The sequence below is a fragment of the Cyclopterus lumpus genome, chromosome 8 (assembly GCF_009769545.1).
Source record: "Cyclopterus lumpus isolate fCycLum1 chromosome 8, fCycLum1.pri, whole genome shotgun sequence".
Lineage (NCBI taxonomy): Eukaryota > Metazoa > Chordata > Actinopteri > Perciformes > Cyclopteridae > Cyclopterus > Cyclopterus lumpus.
In genome coordinates, this window is record NC_046973.1 from 2819622 (window position 1) to 2832012 (window position 12391).

The 12391-nt window shown below is 37.4% G+C and overlaps 1 protein-coding gene across 1 annotated transcript; it reads left to right on the forward strand.

The window, feature by feature from the left end:
* Nucleotides 1–204: 204 nt before the first annotated feature.
* On the forward strand, nt 205–11200 carry grap2a (GRB2 related adaptor protein 2a). Its single transcript, XM_034540208.1, has 8 exons — nt 205–462; nt 5160–5289; nt 5393–5484; nt 6071–6190; nt 7824–8013; nt 8748–8840; nt 10354–10470; nt 10725–11200. The coding sequence occupies exons 2-8, from the start codon at nt 5212–5214 to the stop codon at nt 10902–10904; spliced, it is 870 nt and encodes a 289-aa protein (XP_034396099.1). The 5' UTR covers nt 205–462; nt 5160–5211; the 3' UTR covers nt 10905–11200.
* Nucleotides 11201–12391: the final 1191 nt, after the last annotated feature.

Genomic DNA, 12391 nt, shown 5'->3' on the forward strand with positions numbered 1-12391 from the left:
ACTCCTGTACCTGTTGTAAACACTACCTGTCGTAGCCTGGTGGTGGACTCTGGCTTCATGCAACTGTAATACTTCTACTTTACGTTTTGTATTTTGTATGTACTTTTACTCCTTTACATCTCGCCTATTTGACAGCTTTAGTTCATTAGTTGGCGTTGTATTTAAATAGCGGAGTTTTATTTTGAAAACGCGCGGCGGAAGTGACCCTGTAACGCGCTCCCCGTGGTCCTTCTTCTCTCACGGGCGGATTTTCTCGTCACGCAGAGCAGAGCAGAGACACACACGGAGCTCCCGAATCATCCGTCTATACGGCCGGCCGCAGAGCAGAGGGGACACCCGTCACTCCCCGAGACCAGGACTCTTATTTGTTCATGCCAACGCGTTTATTCTCTGAGCCTTCAGACATGCTGCTGCCTTCACTCTGCGGAAGGAGACCAGGCCAGCCTTAGAATAAACTCCCAGGTAAGCCGCGCGATGTGGATTCAATATCAGACACACTTTATACTGAAAAGTAGAACCATACTTCCTCGTAATAACGTATGGATGTTAGTAAGAGCTCAGTTGTGTGTTCCTCTTTTATTTCTCTCTCTTTCGTTCTCACTTGTCCATGCATCGACATTTTGATGGGAATATTTTACAATATATGTCTTTCTTTTTTTACTGATTGAATCTGCAAGTCAACAAAACATAGAAAATCTGGCTTAAATGACTATATATTATCTGAAGACCTACAGCAGGCTGACTTATAACCTCTTTGATGCAAAGCTTATGTTTATTGTTTTTGATAATATTGTTCCCCTTGTGGATCCGACTGGTTTGCATGTTTTTACTCCTCTCATTTTGGGGAAGTGGTTTTCGATGCTAAATAATAATCCTTCATAATGTCACTATTTCAGAATAATATGTTACATTTGTTTGTGTAAATCAGAGGAGATCTCTGCATGCCTGTCCCCAGTGAGGTCAGATATCAAGGATTAAAGGTCAATGTTGGGCTCTGTGAGTGACACACCCTTCTGCACCCTGTGGTGGGAGAAAACTTATTTCCACAACTATTAATTATGTTCTCCCCTTTGGTCTTTAATCTGTGAGAGAACAGTTTAAAAAATGGCTTTTAAACTTTGTGTCTTTATGTCTTTTCTGACCTGACCAAAAACTAACGATAAGTAAATTAGTCTTTAACTATTAACTATGACAAACCTTCTCTTAGTTCCGTCGCTTTTATTTGCTAAAAATAAAATGTATGTATATCCTTAGGTTGTGGACCTTTGGTCGGACAAAACAAGGAATATGAAGACGTTACCTGAGAGATTGCAATGAGTTATTTAACGCTAAAAACATCCATTGGTTCCCTTTATACATCCATTGGTTGTCTTTAATCATCCACTGGTTCCCTTCATACATCAATTGGTTCCCTTCATACATCAATTGGTTCCCTTTATACATCTATTGGTTCCCTTTATACCACCATTGGTTGTATTTAATGATCCACTGGTTCCCTTTTATGCATATATTGGTTCCCTTTATACATCTATTGGTTCCATTTATACCACCATTGGTTCCCTTTATACATCCATTGGTTCCCTTTATACATCCATTGGTTCCCTTTATACATCAATTGGTTCCCTTTTACACATATATTGGTTCCCTTTATACATCTATTGGTTCCATTTCCTTTATACATCCACTGGTTCCCTTTATACCACCATTGGTTCTCTTTATACCACCATTGGTTCTCTTTATACATCCATTGGTTCCCTTTATACCACCATTGGTTCTCTTTATACCACCATTGGTTCTCTTTATACATCCATTGGTTCCCTTTATACATCCATTGGTTCTCTTTATACATCCATTGGTTCTCTTTATACCACCATTGGTTCTCTTTATACATCCATTGGTTTCCTTTATACATCCATTGGTTATCTTTATACATCCATTGGTTCCCTTTATACATCCATTGGTTCCCTTTATACATCCATTGGTTCCCTTTATACATGTATTGGTTCTCTTTATACATCCATTGGTTTCCTTTATACATCCATTTGTTCTCTTTATACATCCATTGGTTCTCTTTATACATCCATTGGTTTCCTTTATACATCCATTGGTTCCCTTTATACATGTATTGGTTCTCTTTATACATGTATTGGTTCTCTTTATACATGTATTGGTTCTCTTTATACATGTATTGGTTCCCTTTATACATGTATTGGTTCTCTTTATACATCCATTGGTTATCTTTATACATGTATTGGTTCCCTTTATACATGTATTGGTTCCCTTTATACATGTATTGGTTCCCTTTATACATGTATTGGTTATCTTTATACATGTATTGGTTCTCTTTATACATCCATTGGTTATCTTTATACATGTATTGGTTATCTTTATACATGTATTGGTTATCTTTATACATGTATTGGTTCTCTTTATACATGTATTGGTTCCCTTTATACATGTATTGGTTCTCTTTATACATGTATTGGTTCTCTTTATACATGTATTGGTTCTCTTTATACATGTATTGGTTCCCTTTATACATGTATTGGTTATCTTTATACATGTATTGGTTCTCTTTATACATCCATTGGTTATCTTTATACATCCATTGGTTCCCTTTATACATCCATTGGTTCCCTTTATACATCCATTGGTTCCCTTTATACATGTATTGGTTCTCTTTATACATCCATTGGTTTCCTTTATACATCCATTTGTTCTCTTTATACATCCATTGGTTCTCTTTATACATCCATTGGTTTCCTTTATACATCCATTGGTTCCCTTTATACATGTATTGGTTCTCTTTATACATGTATTGGTTCTCTTTATACATGTATTGGTTCTCTTTATACATGTATTGGTTCCCTTTATACATGTATTGGTTCTCTTTATACATCCATTGGTTATCTTTATACATGTATTGGTTCCCTTTATACATGTATTGGTTCCCTTTATACATGTATTGGTTCCCTTTATACATGTATTGGTTATCTTTATACATGTATTGGTTCTCTTTATACATCCATTGGTTATCTTTATACATGTATTGGTTATCTTTATACATGTATTGGTTATCTTTATACATGTATTGGTTCTCTTTATACATGTATTGGTTCCCTTTATACATGTATTGGTTCTCTTTATACATGTATTGGTTCTCTTTATACATGTATTGGTTCTCTTTATACATGTATTGGTTCCCTTTATACATGTATTGGTTCTCTTTATACATGTATTGGTTCTCTTTATACATCCATTGGTTATCTTTATACATGTATTGGTTCCCTTTATACATGTATTGGTTATCTTTATACATGTATTGGTTCCCTTTATACATGTATTGGTTATCTTTATACATGTATTGGTTCCCTTTATACATGTATTGGTTCTCTTTATACATCCATTGGTTCTCTTTATACATCCATTGGTTTGCTGTCGCCTGCCGATGATTCAGTATGTTGAAATGAGTTAATAAACAATCCGGTCATAGCTGTCGTCCCAAACGTCTCGTTGCTAATCGGACTGTAAACAATAAGAGAAAGTCTTTGCCGATACCTGGAGAACCTCAGACATATCATCAAAGGAGTTACTGAGGCAAGACCCACTTTGACCCTCATAGTTTCATTAGTATTCCCACAGGTGTTTTAAACTTCCAGCACATAAAAAGCTAAAAGCCTTAATGTGGTCGACTCGAAGCAGGTGTTGGATATCAAAGATGAGATATAAAAAAAGAGGTCATGCAGCAACAGCTCGCTGTCCTAAAAGTGCAATAACTTTTATTTATTTCTGCATTCAAACACACAGTCAGGAGTTGAGGCCGGACTGAGAACGAGGCCGATTCATGTGATTATGAAACAAAGTGCATTCATTTCTACCCCACTGTACACGCTTCATATTAAGATTACGTTGAAATTTGTGTAGAATATGTGACAATAAGGGGAAAAGCCTGTGATTTATGAGACAAAATGTATTAATTGGACGTGAAATTTCTTTACTCTAAAACCATTAGATTGGGTCAACTAACTGACTTTTAATCTTTTTAATTCCTCTTCTTCTTCTGGATAACTAGTTTAAAGTGAAAGTTAAAGTATGTGCATCCAGAAATGTGACTTTGTTGTGTGAACCTGAGTTGTGTGTTCGCCCCGTGGGGAAAGCGGTCACACCGGGTATTGGTTAGCCGTACAAAGTTGTCCATTTGCAAAGCTGCACGAGGGGAAACGAAGGTAGACGCAGTTCACTTCACGACTCCACATCCTTCACCCCGAAACCACGAGCCCAGCGACGCTCTGATTCACATCTGTCAATAAGTCACTTATCATGGGATTCAAATCATCAATGTGTGGTTTTAATTGGTCTTTTTTCTTCTGCACACCGTTAGTTTAACTTTGGATTTCCACTGATGAAGTGTTGACGTCTGTTTTGTGCGTCTGCAGGTACAGTTAGCGAACGAGAAAGTGGCTTTTTGTACCCTAATTCAAGAATGGATTACAAATGATTATTTAATTTTCCTATAACCTCGGCGCGTTCATGGCGACAGATTTTTGACCCGTCACACATGACCAACCCGCCGTGTGATTATTACCAGGAAGTATTAGATGGCCCGAGTGCTGCTGTTTGTGCTCGGTGTTTATATTCAGTCAACATCCTGCTCCCCTCCATCACATCCCCCTAAAAACAAACACAAGTCGGATGAATTAGGACTTTTATGGAGGAAATGTTTAAAACCTGCTCTCCAGCTCCCTGGTACGTTGGGTTCTACGCATCTATTACGTGATTTAGAATGCATTATATTTAACTTCTATCTTTTTTTCATTCAACCTAATGTTTTGGATAATTTCTCCAGATCCCCAATAAGATTATTATGAAATCTGCGGAAGAAATCAAACAGGGAATTGGCACCAAACTTCAGTATCGTCATTCATAGAATAACGTGTTTTGCATGTTTTTTAACATGTAAAATAAAACTTTAAAATAATTTACACTTAATTTTGGTGTAATAACAATATTTTATGGTCATTTCTGTGTCCGGTGAACATTTGTGTCAAATAGGAGGCTTCCAGCTGTAATGTGTGTTTAAAGACAATAACAACTAAATGTAAAGGAAGAAATTATTATTATTGTTATTGACATTTTCATACTCTTTCTCCCCTGTGTAGAAACCCTTGTGGCGATCGTCTCGTTGCTTTTCTTGGTTGAACAAACGTCCCGATGGAAGCCAGAGGAAAGTACGACTTCACTGCAACGGGAGCCGACGACCTCAGCTTCAAAAAGGGCGACGTGCTGAAGGTCAGGGTCAGGGTCAGGGGGAGGGGGGGGGCTTCTGTCCTCAATATGCCCTTGAATGCATTTCAGTATGTGACGTCTCGTTTCTTTGCTTACTCCGGATCAGATCTTAAGCCCGCAAGACGACTGGTACGAAGCGGAGATGAACGGACAGAAAGGATTCGTGCCGCAGAACTACATCGAGATGCAGACTCCGAGGTTAGAAACCCGGAAGGGAAAAGGTTCTCTTATTTGGGACGACGCCGTTAGAAGGCACAAAACCCACCCGTGCAACGCATTTAAAGATCTGTTTGCTAATTTGGCAACAAGACTGCCAAAAAAACACGGCGATAAGAAAAGAAAGAACACATATTTTACTACTTTGTGTCCTTTTTAAAAAATGTCATTTGATTACTTGAAAGAAAATTAGATGAAAACTACATTGATTTAAAAAAACAAACAATAGAATAGAATACAATTTTACATTTTAAAAACAACAAATGAAGTGATTTATAATAAACACTGTTTAACTTAAACGCAATAAAGTAAGTGATTGATTAATTAACAATGAGTTACAATATAATTACAATAGTTTGTGCCCTTTTAAATTCAAAATGTTCCCTTTTCAGAAGAGACCAATATTCTGGGTTCGTCATGGACAAAAAAAGCTGAACTTGTTTTAGGAGAAGTTGCAGCAGGTTGTGTAGCGCTGTGTGTGTGTGTGTGTGTGTGTGCATGTGCATGTGCGTGTGCTTGTGCGTGCGTGTGTGTGTGTTAACATCACACAACATCCTCTCTGTCTCAGGTGGTTTCAGGAGAACGCCAGTCGCAGCGCTGCAGAGGAAGTCCTCCGGTACGAGAACGTGGGAGACTTTGTGATCCGAGGGTCCCAGAGCTCCCCGGGAGACTTCTCCATCTCTGTCAGGTGAGTGAAGCTCTGGGTCTTAAAAAAAAAACAACCTGAGACGCATCACAACAACAAAAAGCCTTTTGCACCCACATCAATCACGATCAGTGCAGCTCCAGATGAAAGTGGATTTGTTTGATTCGTTATCTCGGCCCCCGAAAGGAGCTTCCTGTGACTGAATCAACTTCCTGTGACACAACTAACTTCCTGTTAATGTGGAACTAGCTGGCGTGCTAGCTGCCGTTAGCATCATTGAATTTGCGAATATAGATTCATGAGATCAACTCCCGGGATCCTGTTGACCGAAAGCTGTCTGAGGATCGCTGTCGTGTAACTTGAGCTGCAGTCGGATGTTTTATTCTATTTCCTGTTTGCTTTGTTTACGACTACGACCCACAAACAGGGAAGTACGCTTGTATTTGATAGCTTATCGCCCAAAGTCTCATTTGATTGGAGGATCTTTGTGTAAACATTCCTGAGTGCAGGATGAGTCTTTTAAACATTTGAAACTGTTTTACAAAAGAAAAAAGACTTAAAAATACTGATTTAAAATATATTTTATTTCCACTGGTACGCATGTATTCTTCATTTCTCTGGGTCTTTAAACTCCTGATGGACAACAACGTATTCAAATGATTTTATTACTCATCTAGTTGTCGATGCGGTGGGTTTTAACACATAAATGTGCGACTGAAACATGAAACCTGAAACTCGTCGTCGCCGCTTCTCCGATGTGCTGCAAACTCTGCAAGACTTCACATATTTAGAAGCGGGAGGCGGCTGCAGCTGCAGCGACGCCGTAAACAAGTTCAGTTTGTTTACGCCGGAGCGTCTGCGGTCCTTCAGACCACCAGAGAAAAGATCCAGCTTCCTGGTTCACCGCCGAGGGCCTCCAGGATCGGACTTATTCCCTCTGCAGTTCCCCGTGAGGTTGTAGTTTTGCACAGTGACCAGCAGAGGACAAGCCAGCCGAGGAAATCCATCTGCAATGATGCAGTGTGGAGTCAATGAATCAATCAATCAATCAATTAAAACTTATTTGGACAACAGAAAAGACAATAAAAATTATATAAAATGTAATACAATTGAAATAAAAGCTATAATGGCAGAAATATTAGAAAAAAACACATTAATAGAACAAGAATAACTTTTTTCAACTTAAATAATAATAATACTTTGAATTTGTATAGCGCTTTTCTAGACATGCTAAATGCAATCAAATAATTGATGTATACATTATAATTAAATATAATTAAAAGCTATGATAGCGGCAGTAGTAGATGAAAACTACATTGATTAAATATTTTTTTTAAATAGAATACAATTTTACATTTCAAATACAATAAATAAAGTGATTTATAAAAAAACATTGTTCAACTTAAACACGATAAAGTTAGTGATTGATTAATTGACAATGAAATACAATATCATTTACAAAAATGTGAAAACAATAAAGTAAGTGAATAAAAGGATGTAAATAATGTCTATAAATCTTTCTTAATGGTCCTGGTCTTAAACTTAAACCTATTCAGCCAGACGTTCGATGGTCCTGGTCCTGGTCCTGGTCCTGGTCCTGGTCCTCGGCCCTGCTCCTTCAGTTAGTTGTTCAGGTCCAGCCGACATTAACATTTTACCAACGTGTCTCCCTCAGGCACGAGAGCGACGTTCAGCACTTCAAAGTGATGAAAGACAACAAAGGCCAGTACTTCCTGTGGTCGGAGAAGTTCACCTCCCTCAACAAGCTGGTGGAGTTCTACAAGTCCACCTCCATCTCCAAGACCAAGGAGATCTACCTCAACGACGGCAGCTCGGACAACAAGAACCCCGCCGTCGTCCCGTCCGTAAGTTGTTCAGACTGAGTTCGTAAAAAGAAGAAGCTAAAGAGGTCGTTACCATAGCAACGTGCTTAGAAATGGACAAGAAGGATTTCTACTTCTACAAAGTTATTGTGCAAACAAAAAAGCGACCGTGTGCACAATGTTTTTTTTTATTTTTTCGCAGTCCATTCTTTGTGGATTTGCTCCTTAATGAGCGCGAAATCAGCTGCGGAGGAAGTCCTTGTTAATATTAATCATTAATTGTCATATTTACACCTTTTTATATGTATTAATTGTCGTGCATCTGAAAGCTGTTGACGTGTTTCAGCAGTCAAACATGTAATCGTGAATATTGCTTGGTTTGATTCATTCATTCATTTTCTTTACGATTTAAATAATTAATTATTTAATTCTTATAGTGTTATGATTATAATGTTTTGCTAGATTATTAACATATATTGTACTAAATTGACAACAAAAACTAAATGATTACTTTCACAAACGGAAATATTCTTGAATAACCTATAAATCAATAATTTGTTTATTAAATAATTCATGATTGATTTCCACATCTTGAACACCAATTTTCTCATCTACATTTGTTTAACAATTTTTTTGCATGTTGGTAAATAATGAATACTGTCATGTGTTTTTATTTATAAATAATAGATCGTAGCCTCAATGTTTAATTTGTTTTCCCATCAGATGAGAAACACTCGATTATTGAACATGTGGATATAAAAGCTGTGTTTCTCCAGGTGAAGAGGGGAAGTCTACCTGAACAACGTAACGCGGCGGCAGCCATCGCCGCTGCCAGCCGCCGAGCTTCAGACCCGCCTCACAACCAGCTGGTACACTTTCCTCCACCTGTCTGACTTTAATTATTTTAATGACATTGGAGAAGATCTAGTCAGACTATTAACTATAACTGGGTCAACGTGGACACGTGTTTATTTTAAAGCAGCAGTCTGTCAGGTGGAGCAACATGGACAGGTTTTTCAAAATAAACCTCAGACTTCAAAGGAAACAACTTTAGGTTTAATAAAAGATGATTAAATACTTAGTTAGGTTTAATAAAGATGAAATACTTAGTTAGGTTTAATTAAGAGTATTACATACTTAGTTAAGTTTAATAAAGATGATGAAATACTTTGTTAAGTTTAATAAAGATGATGAAATACTTATTTATGTTTAATAAAAGATGATGAAATACATAGTTAGGTTAAATATGAAATACTTAGTTAAATAAAGATGAAATAGTTAGTTAAGTTTAATAAAGATGATGAAATACTTTAAGTTTAATAAAGATGATGAAATACATAGTTATGTTTAATAAAAGATGATGAAATACATAGTTAGGTTAAATATGAAATACTTAGTTAAATAAAGATGAAATAGTTAGTTAAGTTTAATAAAGATGATGAAATACTTTGTTAAGTTTAATAAAGATGATGAAATACTTAGTTAGGTTTAATAAAAGATGATGAAATACATAGTTAGGTTAAATATGAAATACTTAGTTAAATAAAGATGAAATAGTTAGTTAAGTTTAATAAAGATGATGAAATACTTTGTTAAGTTTAATAAAGATGATGAAATACTTATTTATGTTTAATAAAAGATGATGAAATACATAGTTAGGTTAAATATGAAATACTTAGTTAAATAAAGATGAAATAGTTAGTTAAGTTTAATAAAGATGATGAAATACTTTAAGTTTAATAAAGATGATGAAATACATAGTTATGTTTAATAAAAGATGATGAAATACATAGTTAGGTTAAATATGAAATACTTAGTTAAATAAAGATGAAATAGTTAGTTAAGTTTAATAAAGATGATGAAATACTTTGTTAAGTTTAATAAAGATGATGAAATACTTAGTTAGGTTTAATAAAAGATGATGAAATACATAGTTAGGTTAAATATGAAATACTTAGTTAAATAAAGATGAAATAGTTAGTTAAGTTTAATAAAGATGATGAAATACTTTGTTAAGTTTAATAAAGATGATGAAATACTTAGTTAGGTTTAATAAAAGATGATGAAATACATAGTTAGGTTAAATATGAAATACTTAGTTAGGTTTAATAAAATATGATTAAATACTTAATTGTGTTAAATAAAAGATGGAATACTTAGTTAGGTTTAATAAAGATGAAATACTTAGATTTAATGAAGATGATAAAATACTTAGTTAGGTTTAATAAAGATTATTAAATACTTAGTTAGGTTAAATATAAAATATGAAATACTTAGTTAGGTTAAATAAAGATGAAATAGTTAGGTTTAATAAAAGATGATGAAATACTTAGTTAAGTTTAATAAAAGATTAAATACTTAGGTTTATGATGTCTCTTCCAGGCTAAGAAAGTGGGTCTGGAGGAGCGAGCGCACACCATCGGTCACACAGGAAGAAGCAGCCCCGTCACAGCCGCTCATCCCCCTCACCGGGCGTCTGAAACCCTGCCGCTGCCTCAGGTCAGCCTGCCGTCCTCTCTCCTCACAACAAAAACAAGAGAATTAAGAATGACGCAACATAAACAAATGTTTTAGTTTAAATTGAATAAATTAAAACAAATCATGGAGTTATTGTACACACATTTCTATGTACTAACATTTTTTTTATATATATAATAAATCAAACTTCAACACCCCATTGAACTCATATTTATCACTGAAGATAACCGAGTCGTCCGCGAGGTATTGACCGTCGTGCTTCCTCCGTCCCACAGAGGGCGACCACGCACCAGGCGAAGGCGCTGTACGACTTCCACGCGGAGGAAGACGACGAACTCGGCTTCAAAGCCGGCGACGTCATCGAGCTGTTGGACCGCTCTGACGCGTCGTGGTGGAGAGGGCGGCTGCGGGGGAAAAGCGGGCTGTTTCCTGCCAACTACACAGTGCGGCTGTGAGGGCGATGCAGAGAAAGACTCGTCTAACCTCGAGGTCGTCACGAGTGCCCAAAGAACTGAGTCGTTTAACATTCACATGTGCTCTGCAGAAAGGAGCAGAAACACTGACTCTGCGACATGCGGCGCCGAGGAAACTTTTTTACTATTTGCAGAATGTCTGCCGGAGAATCGACCGTTGAACAACTTTTTCTGCTCATGCTGTTTGTGGAGTCCCGTTTTTATACCACAAAAAAGTTTTCTTATGGAAAAAAAAAGCTTGACGTGTAACTTACTCGCAATAAAATCCTTGACGACGACGAGAGACTTCTGAGGTAATTCATAGAAAGAGAAGCCGCGTACAGACTTACTGGTAAGGTTCTGAAAAGTAAAATCATTGCTGAATTGCCTTTTTTTTCTCTCTACGGACAACCAGGGGGCGACTCCTCTGGTTGTATAGAAGTCTATGCTTCATGTGTTAAAGCTGCTTTCTCTCTCCTGACCACCAGGGCGCGACTCCTCTGGTTGTATAGAAGTCTATACTTCATGTGTTAAAGCTGCATTCTCTCTACTGTCCACCAGGGGGCAACTCCTCTGGTTGTATAGAAGTCTATACTTCATGTGTTAAAGCTGCATTCTCTCTACTGTCCACCAGGGGGCAACTCCTCTGGTTGTATAGAAGTCTATGCTCCATGTGTTAAAGCTGCATTCTCTCTCCTGACCACCAGGGCGCAAATCCTCTGGTTGTATAGAAGTCTATGCTTCATGTGTTAAAGCTGCATTCTCTCTACTGACCACCAGGGGGCGACTCCTCTGGTTGTATAGAAGTCTATGCTCCATGTGTTAAAGCTGCATTCTCTCTCCTGACCACCAGGGCGCAAATCCTCTGGTTGTATAGAAGTCTATGCTCCATGTGTTAAAGCAGCATTCTCTACTGACCACCAGGGGGCGACTCCTCTGGTTGTATAGAAGTCTATGCTTCATGTGTTAAAGCTGCATTCTCTCTACTGACCACCAGGGGGCGACTCCTCTGGTTGTATAGAAGTCTATGCTCCATGTGTTAAAGCTGCATTCTCTCTCCTGACCACCAGGGCGCAAATCCTCTGGTTGTATAGAAGTCTATGCTCCATGTGTTAAAGCTGCATTCTCTACTGACCACCAGGGGGCGACTCCTCTGGTTGTATAGAAGTCTATGCTTCATGTGTTAAAGCTGCATTCTCTCTACTGACCACCAGGGGGCGACTCCTCTGGTTGTATAGAAGTCTATGCTTCATGTGTTAAAGCTGCATTCTCTCTCCTGACCACCAGGGGGCGACTCCTCTGGTTGTATAGAAGTCTATATAAATGACTCTACTTCTCTTGATTTATTCCCTCAGTAAACATTGTAAACATTAGTTTTTGGTCTCAATCTCTAGTTTCAAGTCTTCTTCAATACAGCGTGATGTTCATTTAGTACATTATAGTCCATTTAGAGTGAAACAGACCATAAAGCAGGGGATGCTTTAGGGCGG

What these genes read in the sequence shown, in the direction of transcription:
- grap2a (XM_034540208.1), top strand. Translation starts at nt 5,212, where the DNA reads ATGGAAGCCAGAGGAAAGTACGACTTCACTGCAACGGGAGCCGACGAC. An exon ending in ATCGAGATGCAGACTCCGAG is followed by an intron (nt 5,485 to 6,070) that starts GTTAGAAACCCG and finishes TCTCTGTCTCAG; the next exon opens with GTGGTTTCAGGAGAACGCCA. An exon ending in AAACCCTGCCGCTGCCTCAG is followed by an intron (nt 10,471 to 10,724) that starts GTCAGCCTGCCG and finishes TCCGTCCCACAG; the next exon opens with AGGGCGACCACGCACCAGGC.